Below are 19,959 nucleotides of genomic sequence, written 5' to 3' on the forward strand. Positions count from 1 at the left end.
GTCTCCCTGGTTTGTTCAAGTCAGTCAGTGTTTGCATGCACAGTGGCACACATGAGTGCTCATTCATAGCCTTGACTAGCACTTTTGATTAGTCATACAAATTCCCACAAGAGAGGGGACCATGATTTTGAGCAATTACAAGTCATTCTTGACCCAGTATATATATTGTATATTGAAATGTGGACCATGACTTCAAGTGGTTACCAGTCAGCCTCAAAAAATTTGCCAGATCAGAGTCACTAATCTGATTGTTGGTGTTGTGAGGTTGGAATGAGACAGAACTGAGTACTAACTGATTTATTACCTGGGCACATAGTATACGTAGCAGTGTGCAGACGGAAACGGAGTGCCTGACCCTGTCCCTCGCTACCTGCACAGAGACAGAGAATTTGTGTTTCTTGGCAGTTAATCAAATAATGATAGCAAAAGACATAATGGACATACATTGATGAATTATATATTGGCAAAAAGGCCAGGAAATTCTACATACAAATATATACATGTGGTTCTTGCTGCTTTGCTAGATGAGATACATGATCGTGATTAATGGGTAAAGAAGGTCTATTTCTCGTGATAGGCTGATCTCCCTACTTTTTCCGTTTTCATCACAGTCCAGCAGCATCAGGGAGACCTCGTAGTTTGTCCCAGGCATCCTTTGGTGACGTGTCTCCCAGGGGCTGGTTCATCAGGTCTAGGGTGTTTTGGGCTCTCTCTTGGACAGGCATGGAGTATGTCTCGATGAGCTTTTTGCAGAGGTCTTCATATTTTGTTTTTTCCATCTCTGCATCAAGCCACAGGGTGATTTTATTGGATACTTCCTCTGGCAGCGTCATCATGGTGATGTTTTTGGTTTCTTCATCCATGGCCATGGCTATGCAGAAGTGTATGTTGGCCCGCTGGAACCATGACACAGTATTTTGCCACGAAAATGGCAGCAGTTTGATCGCCCAAGTAATTGTGGTTTTTGAAGGCAAGAGAGGTTTGCAGAGGATCTGTGAGTCCTCAGATTGACTTTCTACTGCAGTGTCTGGCATATCAACTCTCACACCAAAACATGAATTAAGCTCTATATTTATTCCATTAGTGGTGTTCAGGGTTCGTCAGAAGTCAAAACTTATACGCTGTGTGGTTCCTTTAATGACTTTCTGAATACGGTCGAAGTGAATCATAAATGGCTGGGCCAAACCATCCGAGCATGCCAGAATGTACCTGAGGAGGTAGTACTCTGTGATTAGTCCGTTAATGACGTGGGTGGTTTTCCGAGGAAGGAGCTTTCAGAAGCCGAGACTTAACAGGCTTCTGAAGGTAAGCGGGGCTGTAGTGAGTTCATTAATGGCGGAGCCAAAACTGCTGTTTACCGTCACTCCTCGGGTCACCAGTTGTGAGGTCGGAATGAGACAGAATGGAGTACTAACTGATTTATTACCTGGGCACACTATATATACATAGCAGTGTGCGGACGGAAACGGAGTGCCCGACCCCGTCTCTCACTACCTGCTCACAGACAGAGGAAAATTTGTGTTTCTTGGAAATTAATCAAATAATAATAGCAAAAGACATAATGGACATACATTGATGAATTATATATATCAGCAAAAAGGCCAGGAAATTCTACATACAAAAATATACATGTGGTTCTTGCTGCTTGCTAGATGAGATACATTATCATGATTAATGGGTAAAGAAGGTCTTCACAGTGTATATGGTCCAAAGATGCTCACCACAACAGCTTTTTTTTCTTTTTAAGAGGATCCAACTTGTGTTTTTGGGAAATCTTTTAGGACCTGCAAGTTTTCCTCTTTTCAGACAGATTTTTGACTGAAAGGTTGTTTGGTTCATGGTAAACTTTATGATTTTGGGGAAGCAACCACTACCCCTTTGTGGAGCACGTGTTGTTAGTAGAGTGTATTCCATGATGCACTAAGAAGGCAAGGTAATCATTTTGACTGTTTACAGTGTCTTCAATCAGGTTAATAGTCTGACCTGCAGATTAGGAGGTTCCCTGCTGTATTGCTGATTGAGAAAGCTACTTTTCCACCATTGACATGCGAGAGTTTTACATGCCATGAGGTGCAAAGCTACTCATCTTCCAGATGTTTTGTCAGTCTTTGAACTGACAACCTTCCTTCTCTGGAGAAATCCCAAGAAATTCTCTCTTATTATAATATATAGTCAGATAAGCAAACTTTGCATTAGGAAGTCATTATGTTTGCACTTCTTTTAGTCATCTTCTTTTAGTCGTCTTCAACAAATCTCCCTTTTTTGGTCACTAGGAATGATTTGGATATATACTTCTTTCTTCCGTTCTCCTTAATAAGTCCAGTAGTATTAGAAAATCTCAGACTGGTAGCCAGAGATTTATAGCCCCATATTAGCTACAGCATGCATAAGGTTAGAGTGCGCTGAATGGCCTTTGCTGCCCCAGTGCTTGGTGTTACACCTAAACTTTGTAAAACCAACCAACCAACCAACCATAAGGTTAGAGTTCTTCCTCCTTTAATTCATCTTAAGCTAACATTGGTGGAAGGGTCCAGAAACATCCTTCTCTAACTTTGTGACTGAATATATGATTGCTCTAGGAGGATACAAGAAGTCATGGTGTAGGACCACCCTTAGCCCTTAAGGTTGATCTTCATGGCATTTCTTGCAATGAAGGCAAGTGTTCAGGTTTAGGTTCCTTTATTCTACTAGAGGGATGTCACCCACAGGTCCTAAGATATTTTTTGTGACTTGAGATGGTTGCTGACAGGTGGTATTGGTACCTAGCTCCCTCTGCACAAGAAAAGTATCTTGCCCTGTTAGCATAGTGTAAACCTTGGGGATAAATACAATGGCAAGACTCTTTCTTCCCTTTTCCCATTCTGGATCAATATCTAGGTTGAAGTATAAACTCGGTTGGGCCAGGTACAGGCACCTTCACTTGGAGCACCCAGTCTTAGAATTGTGGTGCACGTATCCCATTGTTTATCCCTTTAACAAGGGAATGGCAGTATAGGTAGAGCTAAATGGGTCTGTTCACAACTAGCAACTAGCTCCCCTCTGCTTTTGAGTTCCCAGACATGTGATTGCATGGTTCTCCAGAGTTTTTCCTTTAGTTAAGTACCCTCTGGCTCAGGGCCCTACTGCTCTGGTCATCCCTTTCTCCATACCAGTAGGAGGTTTTAGGAGTTGTGCCTCCCCTTGATTGCATGTGCAAATTTTGCTCTTATTTACCCATCAGGTTTTTAGTAGCAGTGTCACAGATTACACTCCTTTGTACTGGAAATCATGGTAGATAGTATCCCGTGTCCAAGAGAATGACTTGGCTACAGAAGGAGTCATGGTAGAAGTTTATTGTACATTGCTGTGACATTGCCCAAATCTGTTAATGTGATTACTTGAGTAGCAGGGCCAAGTGCCGTTGACCTTACGAAAAATTTAAAGTATTTGTTTCATTAACTTACCCCAAAGTGATAATATGTACTTCCTTTAATGTGTCAAGTTGATTTCTTTTTCTTAAAGATATGAACTGTAAACATACATCATCACTAAATGAAATTGAAGACTTTTGGAGTGTTTCCTACAGGTGGATCTGTTCATTTCCAAACAGAAACTAGAAACAGGTATCTTACCATGTAGATGCTGAATGACCCTAAGGAACTTTCTTTTGCTGCCTTCGTGATGCATCTGGCTTCAACTGATGCATCCTCTGCTGGCTGCCATAGTGGAAGAGCCAAGCAAGAGACTGGGAGTCATTCTGGGAAGTTTAGATGTCCTTCTTCCTCCCACTCTTCATCCTTAAGGTCTGCCTTTTCATGTAGATGAGGTAGATATTGGGAAGTTCAGATGCCCTTCCTCCTCTTATTCTTCATCCTAAAAGTCTACCTTATCATATAGATATTGAATGACCCTGTGGGTTCCAGTGCCTGGCCTTTGGCCTAAAACCCATACTGTGTGTGCCGTGTCAAGAATTGACCTTGTAGTAGCAAGTAAAAAATGACCGATTTTCACACAACATTGGATGATTGGCAGACTTCACTGGAGCCAGGAAAGGCAGAAAGGGCAAAATTCAAGGGACTTAGTGTAGTAGAAGATAATGCAGAAGAGTTCCATTGTTGATGATGTCATTGAGTGAGTTAACAGAGCTTTCATACAGTTGAAATTCACTCCATTCCAAAAACTACCGGTATGCTCCATTGATGACCAGTTCATGGGTGGTTAGTGGTTTTTAGGGGCATTGCACTGAACCATTAGGACTGCATTAACTTGATGCCATACAGGCCACGTTGAACAAAGTATCATTATGTGTAAGAGACGCAGAGCACAATTTGGACTTGCAATAAAAGCAGCTTTATATGAGTCATGGATGTGGTCAGCATGTTTCTCTAGCAAATGAAAGAAAAATCCTTTGTGCTGTTTGGAGAAAAATTGGTCAATTTTGGCTCCACAGTTCCTTTTTCACAGAAGAATGGTTGCTTCATTGATGTCGATAGGGGGTAACATGCCTCACTTCACCTCCACAGCTCTTGTTAGTGCTGTAGTAATGAGAGACTAAACTTCCCTTGTTGAGAATGCTCACCAATGTCCCCATGTTGCTCTACAGTCTGTAGGGTGTTTGTTACAGAGCATAGGCTACTGCTCACGCTTGGTAATGGACCAGGCTTGCTCTTGGTGGACATCCCCACTCACTTTTCAATTAGCCACCTGTCTCCACTGCCCCTGCAATTGTGGGCAGGTCTCTAGAACCTCTTTTCAGAGTCTGGGGAATTGCTGTAGGCTCTCTAGCCTTCCTTAGTCTTAGTGTTGCCTCTTTCACTGCTGTCATGGTGCATCGGATTACAACTGATGCCTCTTCTTCTGGCCCTCATAGTGGAAGAGCCAGGCAAGCGACAGTAGGAGTCACATTGGGAAGTTCAGATGCCCTTCTTCCTCCTCCTCTTCACCGTTATGGGCTACCTCTTCCATCTCCTCACCTGACCTCTACCTGGTACCTGGAGTGAGTGGTGTGGTAGACACCTTCAGTCTAGCATAGCAAGTTATATCTGTTCCCTACATCTGAGGACTCTCAAGTCTGCAATGTCTGCCTCTTGTGGACAAGTTTACAAGTTACAACTGCATTTGTTAGTTTACTGCTCAGCCCATCCCAAAAGTTATCCTGGAGAATAAATGCTCAGATGCTTTTTTGGGGCAGTCTGTATGCTTTTCCATCCTTCAGTCTCATCAAGCAGGTGATGGGCAAACTGTAAGTCTTCAAGAACTTTTCCAGGATTTGTTGCCTTAATTTAGGTAGTACCCTCTGTAAGTTGGTAGACTGAAAACCTATGGCAGAGAATTTCAAAATAGCAGGTGTAGCAGTCTCCAGGTCTTGCAAAACCTGTGTCCAGTCTGCTAACCAAGGTGGGGACAGTTCTGTGACTGGTGTAATCAGTAAAGTGTCAGTCCACTCAGTACCAATTTTCCTCTAGTCTCTTAACTTACTTCTGTTTCTGAGAAGTGTTCTTGTGATGGTAATTGCTTCATAGCAAAGGAAGATAAAGGAAAGGAAAACGCATTTTCGAGAAGTTCTGCAGCAAGGAGGCATTAGCCCATTGTGTTGGAGGTCCCTGTTCTCATGATGGTTCCAGAATCGGCAGGCGCTGACGTAACATGAGAAACGCTGCGATTTCTGATGCAATACCTCGTCTAGATTCTTCAGAGAAGTTCCGGGTAATCTCGGGAGTCTGTGACGCTCGCCGTAGGCCCCGCCCCCGGAATGCAGTATAAATACGACGGACGAAGTAGGAGAAAGCAGAGATCATCAGTAAGAGACACAGATCAGATTATCAGTGAGAGATCAGCAGCAGCAGAGATCATCCGAGAGAGATAAGAGGAAAAGGGACCGACAAAGGATCAGAAGAAAAGTTGCCTGAGAGTTGGTTGAATTTTGGTCAAGCCATCTTCAGGAGTGGACGACCAAGTTATTTCGACGTTGGGGGAGACTTCAGAGAAGAGAAGTTCTGCTAGAGGTTTTGGGAAGTTCCTGCCCCTCATGTATCAAGAGTAGACATTATATTCTGCAATACGGAGTCAAGAAGACGTCGGCAATCGCAGTTCTCCTTTTGTGAAGCCATCGTTTGGTGTTACCAAACTGGCCGGCAAGTACTTCCATTCCCTCACTGTTCCCCAGTCCATGCAGTGTAAGATTCTATTTTTTTTATTTAAATAGGAGATACCATTCTGCATTTACCTTTGTTAGTAAGCTTGTAAATAAACCTCTGTTGTGTTAATGTTTCTTTCTATATTCATATCCCCAGTTTCAACTGTTGTTGAAAAATTTTTTTTTTTGTATTTATTTCATATTGAACCTGAAGCGGAACTCTCTCTCAGAGGCCATAACAGTTATCCAGCTTTTTGAACCTCATAACTGTGATCTCTTGTTTTAATGAATTTTCCCAAACCTTTATAGAAGCCCGTGTTTGACGCTTTGTTGCTGGATGTTATACTGAAGGTTGTTTTTTAGGTACTGAAACTGGTTTCTTAGTTGTGTTTGCTGTTTCAGGATGGATCAACCTTGTCACAGAATCAAAGGCTTGACTATATTGGGTTTGTCTTTCACAGCTATCTTATGGCAGACACAAAAATTGGGTAGTCAAGATTACTCAACCATGCTTTTGCTGTTCTTTCCTTATCTTCTACCATCAAAAGTTGAGAGGATCGTCTCTTGTGCCCTATCAGAGCTGTTGACAAGAACCATCAACTAAGACCATGGTAGCCCACTGGCTCAGGCAGGTTATCTGCAGGGTCTTTGAGGACAACATCATATGGTGAGGTGGCACAAGTAAAACTACCTGGTTTTAAAATTAGTACTTTCCATTTCTGTTTCTTTTAGATCGATTTTATTATCACCTTTGTTTTAAATGCAGGTTCTTAGACATCGGTATCCTTTTTCAAGATGCTATCTTAGAGATATGACAAGTAACTGGATAAATACACTCCTATTACCACTGGAACTGGTAATAGCATTGGGCCAAGTTTTACCTGCTGGGCAGGATATAAGAAATTAATCATTCCCATCTTCCTATACTTACCCTTTCATTTGTTTATGCAGGGCATATTCAAGATGTAGACTTCCTAGTTAACAGTTACATCTTCAGTACATGATAGGTATCTTGCTCTGCTCATCAAGTTATCACTTAGTATACTTTGTTTACATTACTAAAGAATCATTACTCTGTTTACTAGAGAAATCCATCTGTAAAATGAATTAGTCTTCATACAGATTTTTGGTTCCTGACCTTTTTGTCTTTGAGGACTCCTAGATCCTTATCCTTTCTCAGTTATCACTACAAGGCAAGTAACAGCTCAATTCTCCCACTTATTTTGAAATATCTCAGTTTTGTGTTTCTCATCCAGATCCCACAAAAAAAGTCATTTATGCTAGTGAGTGGTGATGACTGGAGGTTCTATTATGTTAGTGAGTGGTGATGACTGGAGGTTCTATTATGCTAGTGAGTGGTGATGACTGGAGGTTCTATTGTGCTAGTGAATGGTGGTGACTGGAGGTTCTAGACTACTTACAAAGTAGTATTGATACTGCCTGTAATGTTTGGACAAAAGTTTGCAGTATCTGGGGACATTGGAGGACCCAGATTGTGAGATACAGTATGTGTTTGATGTGTATGAAAAAATTAATTTTGTATTAAAAAAAATTTTGTTTTGCAGACTTCGTCATGACTGTGTTATCAAGATTGGCTGTTACAACATTCAGGCACTCGAATGGTGTTTTATTTAGGGGACTTGGAAGAGGAGGCCCACCTCCTGGCCACATATTTAGAGGGTTACGTCAGCCTCGGAGAGCTAACAGAAAAGGTGGTATGAATTTGGCTCCAGAGTCAGGCCTAGAAATGCCAAATGAGCACAATATGGGACCAGGATTATTAAAGAGTATTTTATTTGCAGCAGGATTTTGTGGTACAACATTTGTTGGGGTTAGTATATGGCAGTATGAATCTTTAAGGGAAGAAGCAGAGAGAAACTCTTGGTCAAGATGGGCCAATCAGCAGTGGAATTCACTGGAAGGCTGGCAACACAAAGAGGGAGGGTTTCGACAAGAAATCAACAGATTATGGAACAGTCTTAATGAAGGGCAAAAAGTGTTTTGGCCTATATGCTTTCTCAATGCTGTTGTGTATGGTTGCTGGAACAATCTCTCTTTACGATCAACAATGTTTAGGTACTTTTGCTCTAACCCAGCAGCTCGTGCTGTATGCTGGCCCATGTTTTTATCAACATTCAGTCATTATGCATTTTTCCATTTTGCTATAAACATGTATGTACTCCATAGCTTTAGTACTGGTGTTACTTCGTCATTAGGTAAAGAACAATTTTTAGGTATGTATCTTTGTGGTGGAGTTATATCTTCACTAGCAAGTCATGCCTTTAAAGTTGCTTCCCGATGTCCAGGGCCATCACTAGGTGCTTCAGGTGCTATTATGGCACTTCTTGGTTACTTCTGTACAACTCATCCAAATGCACAGCTTGGTATAGTATTTCTGCCAGGCTTTACATTTTCAGCAGATACTGCAATAAAAAGCGTCATGTGCTTAGATGCTGTAGGTATGGCTCTTGGTTGGCGTATGTTCGATCATGCTGCTCATCTTGGTGGGGCACTGTTCGGGGTGTTATATGCATACTTTGGTCCACGATACATTTGGCCCAAAAGTGAACCTCTGATGAGGCAGTGGCATGAAGTTAGAACTGAATTGTCAGAGAAAATAGAAGGAAAACCAACTAAGGATTAGATTTCTCAATTAATTGATGTGCATGAAGGCTGTGTAAGTGAAGTGATTGACACTACTAGTAGTATCATAATACATAAGTGTTTTTGATCAGTTTGTTACTGTGCTTCTCCCAGGGAAATAAGAAGATGGCAGACATAAGTAATGACAGAATTTCATATGGTTCATATGGTGTTGCACATAGTGTAAATAGTGTTATGTGAGATAATTGTGTAAATACAGTATGTCGACTGTTATGAAGGTGCTTTACAGCAGTACTGAAAATTTTTAAATGTGATCAATAAAGTTAAAGGTACAATTACCTTCACAGTAAGTGGAATGTTTAATGATTTTTATGTAAATACAGTGTCATCATGTAGAAACATGGTGGATTTCATATTTAATATTAATGGGGTAATTTCGAGTACATTTGTCACTGGTTTATATGAATGCATGAAATCTATTTATATTTTGTTAGATTATATAGTTTCACTTTCTTTCTATTATGAATAAAACTTTTCTCTTTTACTTTGTGTTTTATATTCTGATGTACCATATAGGAGGTACAGGTTACTGTGTTACCATGAAAAAGTCATTGCAGAATTTAGGGTATTTTGGTAAGAAAATGGTTTTGCTTTCTCTTTCTTTTTCTTCTCTACTGGCAGATATTAGAAAAATAATTCTTACATATGCTGGAACAGGTTAGATACAGGTGAGGGAGCTTCCATTTCCATTCTACAAAGGTTTAGATGTTTGTGCCTAACCAGTTCAAATTCTTTATAGAAGCAGGTCCCATTCCTCTCTCACAAGGGGAGAGAGGAGGAATTGGCAGCAAACAAGATTGGTGGATAACGTAAGTTTTGTTGCATATGACAGTTCTTTATCATCCTCAAGATGCCATGTAGATATGTATTTACTTAGTCTATTAGTCCAGATTTCTGGCTGTTCAGTAGACTTGTGCTCAACGGATCAAAGGCTTACAACTTCCTATGTCCTACCTTTGGCCAGGAAGTGAGCCCAGGTGGTCCGAACCTTCAGTTGGCGATAGACTTTCTTATCTGGCCCCCATCAGTAAGTCTTCCCTACATTAAGACCAAGGTTTGTTCTATCAGTGAACAAATGACAAATTTGTTCATGAAACTTACCTGACAGATATATATATAGCTGTATTTTCTGAAGTCCGACAGAATTTAAAAATTCGCGGCACACGCAGTGGGCGGCCAGGTGGTAGTACCCATTCCCGCCGCTGGGGAGGCGATATCCAGGAACTATTCCCATTTTCTATTCATATTTTTTTCTGTCGCCTGGTCGGTAAACAACTGTTTACAGACCTCTGCCTAGGATTTTGAAAAACTTCATTAGCCACTTAAGTATCCTAATTATTCTTTCGATTATTAACTTGGATTTGTGGCTAGGCATACGCTATCGTAAATTTTTTCATTGCATTTGATGTCTGAAGCTAGTTAGCCTAGTTTCAGACTTTGTTGTCTGCACGGTAAGGTGAGGCTACCGGAACTTTCGGTAGACACTCGCTTAGTATATATGACGTTTACATGTTTTCTTTGCATAAGGTAATTAGTGTAATGTGTGACTGATTACGGAAGAAGGAGGATTCATTTACGCTTTTAGAGCGTGTTAGAATCAGGAGTTTTCCTCCATAGTAAACAGAAGTTAGAAATAATGAACCTTCTAACCTCCTGTAGATTTTATTTTGCCTAACCCTGTGGTATGGCTTACGGGCCTAGAAGAAGTGTCTGCTAGAGGATTACATCAAGTAATCTTAGACTAAAGTGCTCGCTCTCCAATCAGTGTTGTGAAGTGTAGTGCCCCTTGTGTTGTGGAGGGGGCGTCAGATCGGCCCCATAATGCCTCTAGGCCTGGACCTCTGTCGGACTCCCATGACTCAGGGAGAGGGCATGTCGAAAGCCGCAAGAGGGTTACGGGGGCTCCCCACCGATCTGGCGTCCCTTCGGCAGAACCTGTTGACGCTTCCCAGGCTGCTAAAGATCGTGCACGTGCACGAATCTTGAAGGATTGCTTCTCGTCCTCCGAGGCGTCCTCCCCACACAGGGGTTGGAGTTCTCGGAAGGACTCGCGCCCCCTAAAGAAGCTTGAGAGAAGAGGACGCTTCGTCCTCTCTCTCGTCACGAGAGGATGAAAAAGTAAAGAGACCACATTTTCCCTTTTAGAAGAATGCACTGGCTCTTTTTCTAAGGGACATTTAAGGAGGCTCATTCATCTTGCCAGAAGAGTGATTTGAGCCTCATGCGGGTGAACGCTCATGTATATATCATTTATACATTATTAAGGAGGCTCATTCATCTTGCCAGAAGAGTGATTTGAGCCTCCTGCGAGTGACCGCTCATGTATACATCATTTATACATTATTAAGGAGGCTCATTCATCTTGCCAGAAGAGTGATTTGAGCCTCCTGCGAGTGAACGCTCATGTATACATCATTTATACATTATTAAAGAGGCTCATTCATGCAGAAGAGTGATTTGAGCCTCCTGCGAGTGAACGCTCATGTATATGAACGCTCATGTATATATCACTTATACATTATTAAGGAGGTTCATTCATCTTGCCAGAAGAGTGATTTGAGCCTCCTGCGAGTGAACGCTCATGAAGTTAGAGCTGTTTCAACCTCGCTAGCATTCCAAAAGAATTTGGTAATCAAGGACATTTTCGTCTCCTCTCCTCATGGCGCTCCGTATACGTTATGTAACGTTCGCTTTACTTCGAAAAAGCAAGCTGATAAGTTTGACGGCCGGCAAGCTGCTTTGCACAGTCAAACAACTTATGTCTCTGGTCGGCATAAGAAGGGCAATTTAGACGTGAGGAAGCGTTTGGAGGTGCTCGACGTCCTATAAGTAGAGACATTCTCCAGGACGCTCGGCAAGCACCTTGCGGAAGACGAAAGCCATACGTCTTCCTTTAGTGTTCACACTCTTCAGGACATCGTGCGGCTCTCCATATAGACTCGCATGAGGACGTCCCTTAAAAATATTCAATGTCATACGCAAAACGCGGTTCGTCATAACATTGAGATGTTGGCAAGGTCGCTCGCCAGGACGCCTCTTGGCGGGCCTTGCATGCATCAAGGCGCTCAACGAGTTTCTCTCTGAAACGTCGTTCAGAAGACTTGGTGTTCTCTGCTCAGACACGCTCGTAGCTAAGCAGGACGTTTTTTTGAGGACGCTCAGCAGGACGCTAAGCAGACTTTTTGAGGACGCTCGCCGGACGCTTTTTGAGGACGCTCGGCAGGACGCTTTTTTTGAGGACGCTCAGCAGACGCTTTCCAGCACGCTTTTGAGGACGCTCAGCAGGACGCTTTTGTGGACATTCGCCAGGACGCTTCGGTGGAAGCTCGGCAGGACGCTTTGCGAGAGAAAAGACTTGTTGAAGGCGTCTTATTTGCTGTTGAGGACATTTCTTTACAGAAATTTTTAAAAAGGATTCGGAGTTAGCGGAGAGACATACCCGAATTTTTTCTTCGATCTCTCTTTCCTCTTCATCGATTTCTTTGAGAATCGGGAAGATTATATACTTGGATTCCTGGGTGACTTTCGGTCATGTTAAAGGGTTTTCCCCTATTAGCAAAGTGCTAAGTGTCAGTCAGACGTTTTCCCCATTGTCATTTAAGTGGGGGACTCTATGTATCATTTAAGTGGGGGACCCCTCATAAATGGGGTAGTTCTCATTGACATAGTTTTTAACGTTTTTATCGTTTAAGCGGATAAACTCATTAACAAATTTCGGAAGAGCTCTCATTCATTTTCAGAGGCTCATCCGGGGTTAAGAGAAAGACTTGTAGACTATCCAGGAAGTCTTTTGTCCAATATCATAAGAACATTGAACGGTCTTTTTCGATCCTCGGTTCTCTCTTGATGATCTCTATTCGAATATTACTCCCTTTTCTTGGAAAAGAGTCTTGGCAAAGAGTCAAGGAGTTCTTTTAAAGTCTCGTTCATTAGAACGTGGACAGTCGTTTTCCTTTCTTTCTCTCTTCCTCGTCGAGGAAAGATGTAGTAGAGAATTCGATGTTCAAATTACTACAATACTTACGTAGTTTATCTTTGCGTCATTTTGCTAACGCATGGGTCAAGTCATATACGTGTACGCATATCGTATTTACCTCTGCGGATAGAAGCCGAAAGAACTGTTGTTCTAATGTATTTATTTGACACTCCCTTCAACCTTCCAAGAGTTTTCGGAGTAAGAACAACTCTTCAGGTATTGTTACGACAACACCAACTCAGCTTCTGTATTTAGCGAATTCTGTTTCGTTTAAATAGGCCTGCTTGAGAGTTTCCTTTTGCTCGATAATATCATACCTATTCCTTCGTAAAGGGAGTAGCTGGCAACTCAGGCAGATAGTATTCTGTTCACCATTGAAGCTTTTCTTCGAGGAAGACTTCTTCACTCTTTTTGATAGAGATCGAAGGTGGTCGATCTCCAATCCTTATTTTGTTTTCTTGAAGGAAAGAATTTAGGATGGAGATCGTTGTTCAGAATACTATAAATATACTACGTATATTAACCTCGCGACATGATTCTACTAAACAGTTGAATTGTCCGAGGGGTAGGCGCATATCCTAGTTATTCTACGGATTGCGACTTAGACGAGAAGTATTCTAATTGAACTGCAACACCAACTCAGCTTCTGTATTTAGCGAATTTTGTTTCGTTTAAATATGCCTGCTTGAGAGTTCCCTTTTGCTCGATAATTTCATACCTATCCCTTCGTAAAAGGAGTAGCTGGCAACTCAGGCACATAGTGCGAGACGATGATCAAGGCTGCTGTTACTGTGGTCTGTGATCTACGCAGTACCGGCTAGCTCGGTGTCATGCGCGGTTGGTTACGTCTCTCTCCCTTGCGGGAATGGCTTAATAAACCGTCTCTCTGCCCTACAATCATGGATTTTTAGCCTCGGGTTGAGGAAATTTCTAGTAATCTTGAATGATCATACCTGCCGTTTACTTAGAAAATTTCAACAAGATATCTCTTATACTTGTTAGGTGCGGGTTTACCGCACGGTAACATTGTGTACGAATCTACCGCGGCATAGCACTATAATAATGCTCTCCTGCTTATGCAAAGCGCAGCCTTATTTAGGGAAGGAAGCAGGCTGACTGAGGGAATGGATGAGTTTGCTGGGGACCATTTCCTCGCTGGAGAAGCTTGTTTTCCCTGAATAAACAGCAATTCAGACCTCTACAAATTTTCCTCACGAAGAAATTGGAATAACATCAAAGATCTTGTAATTCTAATTTTCTCTCAACGGCTTGAGGATCACCTCAGGTGATAGCGAGAGGGTGCCAGACATCCGAACAGAGAACAGATGTTCTGGCACATTGTCTGAAAGAATTGGAAGCCAAATTGGTCGGACTCTCCAGTTCCTCGAAGGGTGAGGTTGGATCGAGTGGCCCAAATCATCTCGGATAATTTCTCAGCTCTCTCATAGCTCGAGAAGAGAGAATTGGTTATGGACTTGGGCACGGAACGTAACGATCCTCAAGAGGTTCGTTAAACTAGTGCACGTCCGTGGGGGTCTTCTCGATCGAAGGCAACAACTACTGACGTCTGAGTAATCCTCACTTAGAAGTATGTCGAAAGTGAGGAGAGACTGAGGGCGTCCTTTCGTTAAGTTTTTCGTAATATTGAAGACGAAGGAGCTTCCTCTTAAGTTGTTCCCTTATTCATGATCCTAGAGGATTAGCTTTAGTCGCCACATGTTGGCCTCTAAGAGGTTGGATTCACAGAGGTCAGGTAATTCAGAGAATTGTCCAAAGACCCTTCCCGAGAGAATCGGTGTAATCTAACATCGTCACTTAGTGAAGTATCTAATATCTCTCCTCTCTGAGTCTGAAGGCGTTCAGACTATCGAGAAGCGATAAGATCTTCAAGATTAATGGCAGTCTCTTGGCCAAGGCAAAGCAGTGCTGCCTATTTTCAGTTTTCAATCGGAGGGGGCCGTTTCTGGAGATAGTGAAGGGAAATGACTGTTCCTCCACCTCGACCTCTGTGAATTTCGTTATGGTTCTATCTTTCCGTATGAAGTATGAGATAAGATAGAAGTCCTAACTATTGTAGAATATGCAAATATGTTGTTGACGGCCTCTAGGCTCAGAGATCCGGTTCTGTCAAACAACAAAGCTTCACGATCTTGAGGTCTGTGGAGATCTTGAAATTCTCTGGATCAAAGGTTCCGGCATGGAACTTAGACGTAGTCTGAGTTTCTGATGCCAAAAGCATTTCGAACCTATCCTTTCTGCGAACTTAATACACGTGACCAGAAAGGCTAATATTCTAACCGCTCTAGCCACGGCAAGGAGGGTTAGTGAGGTTTTAGCCATCATCAGAGGTTTTGGCTTTAAAGGACATAATGCGGTCTGTCCTCTAAGCCTTCCGTTCTTGATAAGAACGAAAACTGTCTAACCCTTGACCCGAAGGCTTGGAGACCAAGGGTATGGCACAAATTATTGGGCAAGGGCATTAGAGAGTCCTGTGCCCTGTAGGGTCTCTCAAGTTTTATCTTGATAAAACTATAGAAAGTGCAAGGTCAACGGACAATCTGCGGTGTTCCATAAAAAGACCAAACTGGTTCATGTCCAAGAACACCCTGGCATTATAGCCAAGGAGTTCTTTTAAGAGGTCTCATTCATTATGTTTGCATAAAGATTTGAGATTTTTTCTTAATATCAATGCTCAAGAGGTGAGGGCGCGGCCTCGGAAGCATTTCAACAGAGCATGACACTCAGTAACATCCTGAGTGTCACGCTTTAGCGAAGCAACTCTGGGTTCGCTTCACACTCCCGACAATCTGCGGTGTTCCGTAAAAAGACCAGACTGGTTCATGTCCAAGAACACCCTGGCATTATAGCCAAGGAGTTCTTTTAAGAGGTCTCATTCATTATGTTTGCATAAAGATTTGAGATTTTTTTCTTAATATGAATGCTCAAGAGGTGAGGGCGCGGCCTCGGAAGCATTTCAACAGAGCATGACACTCAGTAACATCCTGAGTGCCACGCTTTAGCGAAGCAAACTCTGTGTTCGCTTCACACTCCCGACGGGATGTGAAGACGACATTTCAGATCCGTAAGTCGCTAGGACCATACATATCCGTAGATATATTATTGGGTGCAGGAAGCAACACGAATCCTATCCTATAGAAAAGGGATAGGTGTGCTTTTAACTTTGAAGGGTTGGTCGCTTGAGGCGCGTTCCTTTTCTTTAGCCTAGAAGTTATGGAACTAACTTTGATAGGTTAGGTCAGGTGGTGGTTTTAGCTTCGGTGCCCTCAGAAGTATGGTCATATGGTCTAGTCACATTGTGGTCACGCCCCCGTTGACAGATCATCTAGAGCGCACCAGCATTACAGATCTCTACCTCGCTGGCAACTCTAGTAACGCAGAAGCAGACTTTGGTGACAGTAATCATGAAGTCGGCTATGCTAACAGGTCAGGAACCAAGATGTATATCATCTACTTAATTTAGTTTCCCTAAAATCCTATTCTGTCTCTTCCCACCATCCGAAGGTGGGATTCAGCTATATATATATCTGTCAGGTAAGTTTCATGAACAAAATGTTATTGTTATAATACAATTAAGTTTGTTCATACTTACCTGGCAGATATATATAATTAAAGTGCCCACCCACCTCCCCTCAGGAGACAGTGGCACTGATAAAATATGAATAGAAAATGGGAATAGTTCCTGATATCCGCCTCCCAGCGGCGGGAATGGGTACTACCACCTGGCCGCCCACTGCGTGTGCCGCGAATTTTTAAATTCTGTCGGACTTCAGAAAATACAGCTATATATATATCTGCCAGGTAAGTATGAACAAACTTAATTGTATTATAACAATAACATTTTTAAATAAGTTTTTATTTTCATACATTCAACTTCCCTGTCAGATATATACTTAGCTATAGACTCCGTCGTCCCCGACAGAAATTCAAATTTCGCGGCACTCGCTACAGGTAGGTCAGGTGATCTACCGCCCTGGCCTGGGTGGCAGGACCAGGAACCATTCCCCTTTTCTATCAGATTTTCTCTGTTGCCGGTGGTGTCAACATTGTTGTTACTACCTCCTGACTGGAATTCTTTTTTCAACGCTTTTGATCTTCTTTCGACTGACTTTTGGTGACGTACTTGGATCGTTGTTTTGGCATTCGCTATCGTGGAATTGTTTTTGGACTTGGCTTTTTCTTTAAAATGTCTGACTCAAGTGTTGGTGTGAGAGTGTGTGAATGAAGGCTGCAAGGTGAGGATGCCGAAGGCTTCGGTAGATCCTCATACTGTATGCCGACGTTGTAGAGTTGTTGAGAGTTCTTTGGCTAACACCTGTAATGAGTGTGAAAGGTTGAGTGCTGAAGAATGGAAGACTCTAACTTCTTACTTGAAGAAGTTAGAGAGAGACAGAGTGAGGAAAGCAGCTTCTAAAAGCCTAAGTAGATCTAGATCTAACGAACCCTTATCTAGTTCTGTAGCTTCTTCTCCTCATAATTATTCTCCCTCTGTATCAGGCCGATCACAGTTTGCAAATCCTACATATTCGGCTTCGGAAATTGCAGACCTCAAAGCTTCCCTTCAAAGGATGCAAGAAAAAATGGCGGCTTTGGAAGGTAAGCAAAGTGAAGGTGATATTTCTAGTGATGTAAGTGTCCCCAGTGTAGTGGAGGGGGCGTCTGGTCGGCTCTGCGACGCTCCCAGGCCTAGACCTCTTCCAAGCTCCCTGGCCCAGAAGAGAAGGAAAGTTGAAAGCCGTACAGAGGTTGTGCTTCTCTTCCTTGGGATCTCCCTCACCGAAACGCGGGTGGAAGGACACGAATCTTTCCCGCCCTTTGAAGAGGAACTGGAAAGAGCCTGCTTTGGACTCTAGCCCCGAGCGCTTTTCTGAAGAAGAAGCTCCATCGGTTATCAAGAGAGCTAGAAAGGAGTCAACTCCCTTTGCTGCAAGGGAACCTCAAGCGCCTTCCAGATCTCCCTCTCCTGCTTTTGAAGAGGAAAGGGAGTCTTCAACCAAGAAAATGCTGTTAAACCTACAGGAGCAGCTAGCTTCTTTGGTGGGAGTCCTATTGAAGGAGCCTCCTCGTAGAAAGGACAATAAGCTGCCTGTCAAAAGATCAAGACACCGATCTCCTGCCAGGTGCAACAAAGCTTCCAGGGAAGTTGTCGCACAGGCGGCCATCTCTGGGGGGAACGAAGCACTGGACAGGCGAGAGGTAGAAGAGGAAGAAGCGCCAGCCAGGCGTGTGGCGCCAGGCACCAAGCAGGCGCCAGGCAACACCTGAAAGTGATTCAAGGTACAACAGAGAAGTTCTCACAGGACGTGATGAGCCAGCCAGGCGCAAGGCGCCCGATTATAACCAAGATCATTCCAGGCGCCAGGGGCCAACTAGGAACGAAGCGCCAGCCAGGTGCGAGGCGCCTGCCATGCACGAAGAACCTGATAGGCGCCAATTAGACAAGAATCGCCAATGGGTAGACATAGGGAGGCAATATCTCTTAGTCCCTCACCTATGAGAAGTCCTTCGCCTTCGGAGAGAATGAAGTCGAAGGAAGAGACATGCGAAAGAAGGGATCGTTCTCCTTCTGACCCTCTCGAACTAGAGGAAGTGTCAGAAGATGAGGTTCCAAGTAAAGAAGGACTTTCGAACTATAAAGTTCTTACGGCTCTCCTTCTGGAAGAATATGGAGATTCCTTGACTCCAGCTGCTTCTCCTTCTCCGCGCTCTCTATTCTCGAGTGCTAAAGCACTGAAGTCGTCGTCCTTCCTTAAAATAAGACCGGCCATATCAATGAAGAGGGCCCTTCAGTCTCTCGGTTCCTGGATTCAATCAAAGAAGGAACTGGGGAGGACGGTGTTTTGAATGCCTCCGGCCAAACTGACGGGCAGAAGAGGCATATGGTATGAGACTGGAGAGAACATGGGACTGTCTCTCCCTGCTTCGGCAGAATCGGACTTCTCGAATCTAGTAGACTCTTCGAGAAGGCAGGCCTTAAACTCGGCCCGAGCGACATGGGGCCTTTCTGAATTGGACCACCTCCTCAAGGGGCTTTTCCACGTCTTGGAAGTGTTCAATTTCCTGGATTGTTCCCTTGGGGTTTTGGCCAAAAAGACCCATGAAGCAGGCCTAAACCCAGAAGCTTTACTAAGCATCCTAGCATGCATAGACAAAGCGGTTCAGGATGGTTCGGGAGAGGTCACCTCTCTCTTTGGTGCGGGGATTTTAAAGAAGAGAGCGGTTTTTAGTTCTTTCCTGACTAAACCCGTCTCTCCCTCGCAGAGAGCCGCTTTACTTTTCGCTCCTTTATCAGAGCATTTGTTCCCTTCTCAGTTAGTGAAGGATATTTCACATTCTCTAACTGAGAAGGCGACTCAGGATCTCCTCAGGCAATCATCGAAGAAGAGTAGACCTGTGGCCAATGAAGACAAGAAAGGGGGCTCGTCCATCGCAGCAGCCCTTTCGAGGAGGCCCTCCTTCTAGAGCAATCTCCAAAAGGAAGGCTACAGAAAAACTAGGAAGAGCTTCCTTCCGACCCTTTAAAAAGGGTAAATGAGAAAGAGATCCTCCAAACACCAGTAGGTGCCAGGCTACAGGAATTTGCGGAAGCCTGGGCACGTATAGGAGCAGACGCATGGTCCATGTCAGTCATCAAGAAGGCATATTACATCCCCTTCAAGGACAGCCCTCCCCTGACATCAACACCGAGGGAACTGTCCGCCAGATACAAGGACCCTGTACTGATGGATACTCTTCGACAAATGGTGGAACAAATGTGGGACAAGAGGGCAGTCGAGCTAGTACTGGATCACAACTCCCTGGGGTTTTACAATCGCCTTTTTCTAGTCGTGAAGGCTTCGGGGGGATGGAGACCAGTCCTAGATGTAAGTGCACTGAACAGATATGTAGAGAAAGAGAAGTTCAGTATGGAAACATCTGCTTCAGTCCTTGCAGCCCTACGTCAAGGAGACTGGATGGTGTCTCTTGATCTTCAGGATGCCTATTTCCACGTCCCGATTCATCATTCGTCAAAGAAGTACCTTCGTTTCATGATGGAGGGAAGGATCTATCAGTTCAGGGCCTTGTGTTTCGGCCTGTCCACAGCTCCTCAGGTTTTCACAAGTCTGATGAAGAATGTGGCAAGATATCTGCACCTGAAGGGAATAAACATCTCCCTCTACCTAGACGACTGGCTCATCAGAGCCAG

General features: G+C 43.4%; 1 protein-coding gene across 2 annotated transcripts in view; it reads left to right on the forward strand.

Annotated features, from left to right (window-relative positions):
- LOC135211089 (presenilin-associated rhomboid-like protein, mitochondrial) overlaps positions 1-9,263 on the forward strand; it is a 55,408-nt gene extending 46,145 nt beyond the window's left edge. For both annotated transcript variants that reach the window (XM_064244163.1, XM_064244164.1), the window contains exon 2: positions 7,681-9,263. In XM_064244163.1, coding sequence (XP_064100233.1) covers positions 7,681-8,759 — 1,079 coding nt within the window. In that variant the 3' untranslated portion in view covers positions 8,760-9,263. The remainder of the gene's footprint in view (positions 1-7,680) is intronic.
- Positions 9,264-19,959: the final 10,696 nt, after the last annotated feature.

This window comes from Macrobrachium nipponense, chromosome 4 (assembly GCF_015104395.2).
Source record: "Macrobrachium nipponense isolate FS-2020 chromosome 4, ASM1510439v2, whole genome shotgun sequence".
NCBI classification, from domain to species: Eukaryota; Metazoa; Arthropoda; class Malacostraca; order Decapoda; family Palaemonidae; genus Macrobrachium; species Macrobrachium nipponense.